The 7115-nt window shown below is 59.7% G+C and overlaps 3 protein-coding genes across 3 annotated transcripts; 1 reads left to right on the forward strand and 2 right to left on the reverse strand.

The window, feature by feature from the left end:
* Nucleotides 1-12: 12 nt before the first annotated feature.
* Nucleotides 13-330, reverse strand: GGTG_00916 (hypothetical protein; the record flags this gene model as incomplete). Its single annotated transcript, XM_009218670.1, has 1 exon — nt 13-330. One exon carries the CDS (start codon nt 328-330, stop codon nt 13-15), a length of 318 nt encoding a protein of 105 aa, XP_009216934.1.
* Nucleotides 331-1255: 925 nt separating this feature from the next.
* Nucleotides 1256-2864, reverse strand: GGTG_00917 (hypothetical protein). The gene is made up of 2 exons (XM_009218671.1): nt 1777-2864; nt 1256-1690 (listed from the first exon to the last, which is right to left on the reverse strand). The coding sequence occupies exons 1-2, from the start codon at nt 2687-2689 to the stop codon at nt 1386-1388; spliced, it is 1218 nt and encodes a 405-aa protein (XP_009216935.1). The 5' UTR covers nt 2690-2864; the 3' UTR covers nt 1256-1385.
* A 2752-nt stretch (nt 2865-5616) lies between these two features.
* GGTG_00918 (MAS3 protein) lies at nt 5617-6974 on the forward strand. Its single transcript, XM_009218672.1, has 2 exons — nt 5617-5951; nt 6038-6974. The coding sequence occupies exons 1-2, from the start codon at nt 5837-5839 to the stop codon at nt 6661-6663; spliced, it is 741 nt and encodes a 246-aa protein (XP_009216936.1). The 5' UTR covers nt 5617-5836; the 3' UTR covers nt 6664-6974.
* The last annotated feature ends 141 nt before the right edge of the window (nt 6975-7115 follow it).

The following is a 7115-nucleotide window of genomic DNA, read 5'->3' on the forward strand; positions in this document are numbered from 1 at the left end:
GCTCGGCGAGTATCAGGCTGCAGGCCGGGTGGTAGGGCCGGGGCGGGCGGGGCGGTGGCGGCGGCGGCGGGCCGTGCGGGCGCGAGACGGCGAGTACAGGCGGGGGCCAGGGGAGGAGGCGGACGGGCGGGGCCACGGCTGGGGGTGGTGGTCTTCGGGGATGGAGATGCTTGGTGTTGAAATGCTGATGTTGATGATGGCGGTGGTGGCTGTGGATGGATGATGTGGTTGCGGCCGCTGGAGATGCGGACAATATCCGGGCTCGTCGGCCTGAGGGTCGCCATCAGCGGCTGCTCGCGGGGCACAGCGTCGTCGGCATGACGAAGCCATATGGCTGAAGCAAAAAAAAAGGGGGGTTGTTAGGATGGGATCTGGCGTGGGTTTGTTGTGTTGGGTAGGTTGACAGCTGGATGTGATTTTGTGTAAATGCCAAAAACGAGATGGGTCAACCTACACCAATAAACCTGCTGGAGTCTAGTTCGAGGCGGTATCCTGCCTCGCATGTGTGGGTGTCCCTGCGCCTGCTGTTTCTACCTAGGTAGGTAATCTGTAGCTGCTCTGTTTCTTTTTCTTTTCTTTCCTCCCGTCTCGAAGCCGCAACGGAGCCTCACAGGAAGACGACAAGATGACTAGAAGGAGCCGCCGGTTCACGACCTCCTGGGAAGGCGGGATTCCTGGTATTTGCACGTCCGATGCCCTGGCGGAACAGAGACGGACATGTTCGAACACTGCGGCTACCCATGTGCGACGTTTCTCCCAGGGAGCAGCAGGCGGGTATGTATGCGCCCCCCGTTCCCGGCCGGGGCTCTGACGTGTCGATGGTAACCCGGACGGGATAACGGAGCGGCCCTGTCAGCCCGAGTCACCCAAGATCATGTCCTTCTGCCTCCCTTTCCCAGTCTCGCCCGGTCATGAACATGAAGATTGGCTTTTACGGTTCATCTGGTTTGCCGACACCAAGGGGCATTCCATTGTACGCGCGGAAGCACAACACAGCAACCACGGGTGAGAGACGGACATGTGTGTGTCCTGGTAACGGGTAGTTGAACGGGTCCGCGTAGCGAGCATCTGACACCTGGTTCGTGGCGTGGTTTGGAGCCCGCCGACCTTCTTTTGGTCTGGAAACAGACGGGTACCATACATGTAGGTAACCGAGGGCCAAATCAGCCAGACTCATCGCGGCAGGGTGACACAGCGCCCCCCTATGACAGCAGCAGATTACAGGTCGCGTCAAGGACATTAGATCAATCAACAATGGTCTTTTATCTCTTGTATCACCGAGCTCGGCCGATGGTTCTTTCCAGTTGTTGGGCCAAGCTTGCTGCCGCAGCCAAGGGGGTGTGTGGCCACAGTCTTTGAGTGTCTATCTCTACTTTTCTAGAATCTCAAAGCAAGTCCGTTACTATGGTGGATACGTGCAAGACCGAGTCCGCGTCGTCCAGGCTGTTCCACACGATGCACTCGGCGCCGGGGTTGATCTTGAACATGCCATGGGGGCCTATCCAAAGCTCGGGCTCGTTCTGGAGCCGCACAATGAGCTTGCCGCTGGCCAGCGAGCAGATCCTGGTCGCCGTCTGCATCACTTTGAAGCTGCGGCCCGTGTGGGGGCTTATTGTCTCGACGCGGAAGGAGATGCCGTCCGCCACTGGCACGGGATCCTTGCTCAGATAGTCACTGGAGAAGGCGATCTCTGGGGGCGGCAGGTGACACGGGACGATCAGGTCAGAGAGCAAGCCCAAGGATGCAGTTGGGGGTGGGTGGGCCGTATTCTCTTACTGTCATGATCCTCCTCCTGGGACTGGATATAGCCTGGCTCGGCCTCCCAGTCTTCTACAACGAAATCATGGGATGGCGGCCGCGGCCTCATCTGGCTAGAGGACACAGCAGTTGCAGGCATGGGGCTGGCGGCATGTATATCAGGGGCGTCGGTCGAGCCCTGCGTGCTGGGTGTGGAGACGGGCGCTGCAGCTTTGGCGGCTGCCGTTCCGCTGCCACTATTGCCGACACCAGCGCCGCCAACTGGGTTCGGTCGCGGTAAGCCAGCGGGATTGAAAATCCGGAGAGCGCTCCTGCACGTCATGACGTCGTGCTCATCGCGGCCGGCGTTCCAGGCGGCGACCTGCGGGGTGGCGATGGGCTCGTCGGGGTCGCACGGGCCCTGCGAGATGACGACGGCGTTAAGGTTCGGCTCCCCGTTAAGGATGCGCGAGTACGTGCCGACGATGCTGAAGGTGCCGTCCAGGTTGTCGTTGAGGAGGCAGCCGCGGTGCTTGGGCCAGTGGCCGCCCATGGCGGTGACAGAGCTGAAGAGGCGGCGGCAGTCGCGGACGGGGCAGACCCACGGGGTGTCGGGGGTCTCGTAGCGCAGCTTGTAGGGCTCGGGGATCAGGACGCCGTGCGCCGACCTCAGAACACCCCCCGAGGAATGGTACATGCGATAGGGCCGCTCCGGGGTGGCCATCTTGAGGGCCTCCAGATCCTCCACGTCCCAGTGGTGCTTGAGCCCCGGAAGCCAAGACCTGTCACTCAGGCCCAGCTCCTCGGCGCCCAGCTGATCCCCGCGCAACCCTTCATCTTGGTCGTCGTCGTCCTCCTCCTCCTCATCGTCACCTGCGAGGCGGCGCCTCTTGCCCCCCTGGGCAACGAGAGTTGCAAGAGGCATGCCCTTGCTCCGGCTCAGCTGCGGCATGGCGCCAGGCCTGAGCAGTAACGACAAACACACCCGCCTGGATGCGTTCTAGGGGCTATGTAGACACTACTAGTTTGGGTTGCGGCGGTCGCCAGATGACATGCGCCACCACGACAAAAGCAAACGCGCCGACTGCCCGGGCGCGCTTGATTAGGCCCAGGTGTGGCGGGTAGCTAGCTGCTGCATTATTTCGCAGGGCGCCACCCCCGCGACGAATTAATTGATACACCAAATGGTAGAAAATCGAGCCTCAGGCTGCCAGATTCGTTTGACCAGCTTCGTCCGCAACTGCAAGCAACTCCATTAGATAGCATTTTAGATAGCATTTTAACGCAAAATAATATCTTTTTCGATCGTTCGCAAAGATAAGTAGTTTTTATTTCTTTAAACGTTGAAATCGACGGAGCTGGGGAGGACCTAAAGTCATTTTCGTTTTGGTCTATCAATTGATTCGTCGCGGGGGTGGGCGCCTGGACTGTGGCGTGTGCCCGTCCTGTGTCACTACCCTGCGCAGGATTCTGGCCAGAGGCGCCGAGAGAGAAGTGGACCGGCTGGCTCGCAGAGCAGACATCCTTGCGGGCGGGCGGCACCGTCAATCCTCCGATCTAAATCGGGACAGAGGGCGCTAGGGACAGATGCCACAGCTTGCCGAGATGGTGGCTTCTAAGCCCTACCAGCATCCAAACATGGACAGATGGTTTTCCAACCTAGCGGCCACCAGGGTGCTGAGGCTGTACCATCAGCAATGGGCTTTTGCTCGCATTTATACAAAATCCCAGAACCGCGACGGCGTCTGTTAGCGAACAACTTTCTCTTGGTCAGCCTTTTAAGCTTGGTTGGGGCTCGCATTTCGGGGCCGCGCAGCCCGCGGGCGGCGAAAGTCCATGTTGGCTGGTGGACGGGGGTCAAGGCCAGGCCGGCTTGCGGTTTCAGGCCGTCTATGCCAACTGGCTAGCAGTCGGTCGGGGTGGACCAACGTTGCGCGGGACCCGCACCTTGGCCTTCTGGAAAGCGGCGTGTTTCCCCGCCCAGCCAAACGCCCCTGTTTCCCCTGTCATCATTTCCGTAGCTGTTATTTTAAAACAATGTGACATCCATAATATTTGCCCGCGGCCTGGCTTGCCCTTCATGCGCGCAGGCAGCGGGCGCTTCCCCCGATCCGTCAGCAGTCGGTCGGTCGTTTCTTGTTGCTGGCCCTGCCCTTCGACCGCTGCCTCAGATCCTAGCTCAGGTGAAACGGGAGGGCGCAGGGAGCTGATGTCGTCGCGCGCCTGACAGCGGTTGTGTCCGCGAAAGGCTGCGAGAAATATGGACTCGTCTCATTACCTTTTGGGCTGCCATTTGTTGGTGGGTCGCGGTTGCGTGTGTGATGTTCTCTTTCGCATTGTGTCGCTCACTGGCACTGTTGAAATAACAGTGCTGGCCAAGACAATGCACAGTGATTTTGCTGCTGCTGGGAAAACAAGCACCAAAAAGCCAAGAGCCTCAAAAGTTTAGATTGCAAGTGCCGTGAGCTAATCCGGAATGGCACTAGACCATCGGATGGCGGATGCCTGTCCGCTGCCGCTAGTCCGGTGACATCCCTTTTTCTTACATGGACCGGGGTATGCTGGCATCCGTCGAATTGACACCGTGCGAAATGTTTCTCTGCGAGATTCGAGCCTCTTGGGTGATCTGATCTGGTGAGCAGGCCGGGGTTGCAGTCCGGCTTCTGGGTCGACCAATCGAGAAGCCATCCAAAAGACGGGTTGAAGGGGGACCAGAGGAGGACCGGCGCAATGTGCGACAAGGACAGGAGCAGAGTGCAGGCAGGGCGAAACGGCAGGAATCGTGCCATTTCGTCTAAAAAAAAAAAGGGGCTCAACGACATGATTTTGTTCCCTCTTTGGCCGCCAGCTCCATCGTCACGCTCCACACACACACACACATCCTCACACCCGCGACCGACTAGGCTCCTTGGCCAAGGGGCTGCATGTGGGGAACACGGCAGAGCGCTGTGCAGGCTGGCGTCCGGTGGCGTCTGCTTTGGATGGACAGCAGAGTCGCGACTACTTTCTTTCTCTTTTTTTTTTTTTGGGGGGGGGAGGGTCGCTCCGGTGGGCTTTGATTTAACAGATGGGGCAGGCAGGTTCAACTGACAGAGGTGGCAGAGGCAGCTCCTTCCATCTCTAGACTACATACAGGCCAAGATGCAGGTCCATGAATCAAAAATGCCAAAACAGTCCCATAGCCATCAATCCATCCCAAGCCCGACCTTCCTCTGCTCCCGACTCGAAACGCCTGTCGAGCAGGGCCCACTCGCTGCCCTCTCTGCGGCAGTCCTGGGGGACACCCGGCCTGGCCGCTGGGGAAGTTCTGCCGCTGCTTCGGATGGGCTCCTAGCATGGGCAACCGACCGTTGTCCGGGTGGCGCACCGCCCATCGGCGAAACGGTGCGTGTTTGCCTCTCAACGCGCTACAGGCCCCCAGGCGGCCCAAGGAGGGTGGACCCGCGCGATCGAGTGTGCGAGGGTGTGGTGATGCGTCCGGGATGGGCTCTGTGCCAGACTTCCAGCGCATCCACCGGGATGCGACAAGCTGCGTTGGAGGTTGGAGATGGGCCCGCCATCACGCGCCCGCCGCTGCCTTGGGAAACATCCTCCCTCCCGCGATCTGCCCCTGGCCGCCATCCATCCTTGCCCTGCATCTCCTTGCCCTGCACCCAACAACAGGCCGAGGGCGGTGACGCCCCGCCGACGGGGGCGGCTCTGTGGTGGGTGTGGCTGCCCCACGCTACCACCAGAGAGCCTCGCCTTCGACATGGCCGTCACCTCTCGTTGACGGCAGACCCGCTGCCAGGGCCCGAGCGAAAAAGGGGCTGGCCGATGTGGCGGCCGTCAATGGGTCTATTCGTCCGCGTCGAGCCATGTGCCGTCCATGTATATAACCCATCACGTCCCATCTCAACCATGAGCTCTCTGTCCGTTTCCCACATCCACAAACAAGTCTAATCTGAGGCCACCTCGTTGTTTGTATTTCCTTCCTTCCCAAAATCCCTAGCGGTTCTTCTTTTCACCACGGGCTGTGCCTGACCTTAACAAGACTATCTTTTATCTTCTTTCTCCAAACAAGGTCGTTGTACCCTCTTCTTCCTCTCACTCCTTCAAGATGTTCTTCAGCTACACTGCCGTCGTTCTCGCCGCCCTGGCCGGTGTCAACGCCCACTCTACCTTCCTGGGTCTCACCGGCATTGCTGGTTCGCCCAAGAGCGTTGCTTTCAAGGGTAAGTCGTCATTGCTGGTGTGGAGCACACGCAAGGGACCCATTCATGTTTATTCGCAAACAACAAGCTAATACCACTCCCAACAGTTATCCCCGACCTTGCCCGCAACTGCACCACCCCCAGCCCCTGCCAGCAGGATGCCACCATCATCCGCCAGGGAGAGATCTCGGCCAAGATCGTCGACGTCTGCGGTAGGACTGAGCTGGCCGGCAGCATCGACATCAAGGCCGAGACCGAGAAGGCCATCAAGGCCGGCGCCCTTGCCAAGGTGACTGGCGGCACCACCGTCACCATGGAGGTCCACCAGGTCAACGCCGACGGCGCCGGCCCCTACATCTGCGACGTTGACGCGACCGGCAACGGCCAGTTCGTCCCGATGACCGTCACCGACAACATCCCCGGCGCCAACGGTCTGTCGACCGCCAAGACCGAGCAGTTCCAGATGAAGGCCACCCTGCCCGACGACATCGAGTGCACCAATGGCTCCACTCGCGACATCTGCATCATCCGCTGCCGCAACACCGCTCAGGCCGGCCCCTTCGGTGGCTGCATCCCCGTCCAGCAGCAGGCCGCTGGTGCCGGTGCCGGTGCCGGTGCCGGTGCTGGTGCTGGCGGTGCCGGTGCTGGTGCTGGCGGTGCCGGCGGTGCTGGTCGTGCCGCCCCCAACAAGGGCGGTCGCACCAACAACCGCAACAACGCCGCCAGGCAATAAGTGCGTAATCACATCGCCCACGGTTGCCAGCAGTCGCGAGCAGGTGGTCTGTGAGGCCATTAGCGAGCCCGAGCCTAACGGCTTTGGGCTTCCGACGGGCTCGGCAAGATTCTGTTGTTTTTGTTGCCCAGGACTTCTCGAGGAACCCCGATGTTGTTTTGAACCACGCCGGAAAGAAGAGTTTGTAACGCTCAGCTACTTTTGTTACTTGTAAATATACCTTTCTTTTTGCCTGGGCAAAGAGGATGGAGTCCATTTGGTAGCTTGATTTCACTTTGTTTGGAGCAATGAAGTTTTTGCTTGTTCACCTGCCTATCATGTGCCATGATTGAGTCTCAACCTTGTTCCCTGTCAGGTGAGCCAATCCGGCCTTGGTTCCGGGACATTCCATGCACGGCGGAAGAGCCCTATGGGGCGACCGATTCCGAGGCGGTGGCCCCCCCCCCCCCCCC

This window comes from Gaeumannomyces tritici (assembly GCF_000145635.1).
Source record: "Gaeumannomyces tritici R3-111a-1 unplaced genomic scaffold supercont2.1, whole genome shotgun sequence".
NCBI classification, from domain to species: Eukaryota; Fungi; Ascomycota; class Sordariomycetes; order Magnaporthales; family Magnaporthaceae; genus Gaeumannomyces; species Gaeumannomyces tritici.

Excerpts from the sequence above, each read along its gene's own strand:
- GGTG_00917 (XM_009218671.1), bottom strand. The coding sequence starts at position 2,689 with ATGCCGCAGCTGAGCCGGAGCAAGGGCATGCCTCTTGCAACTCTCGTT. Across the intron at positions 1,691-1,776 it reads CCAGGAGGAGGATCATGACA|AGATCGCCTTCTCCAGTGAC; the intron begins GTAAGAGAATAC and ends TGCCGCCCCCAG.
- GGTG_00918 (XM_009218672.1), top strand. The coding sequence starts at position 5,837 with ATGTTCTTCAGCTACACTGCCGTCGTTCTCGCCGCCCTGGCCGGTGTC. Across the intron at positions 5,952-6,037 it reads CAAGAGCGTTGCTTTCAAGG|TTATCCCCGACCTTGCCCGC; the intron begins GTAAGTCGTCAT and ends CACTCCCAACAG.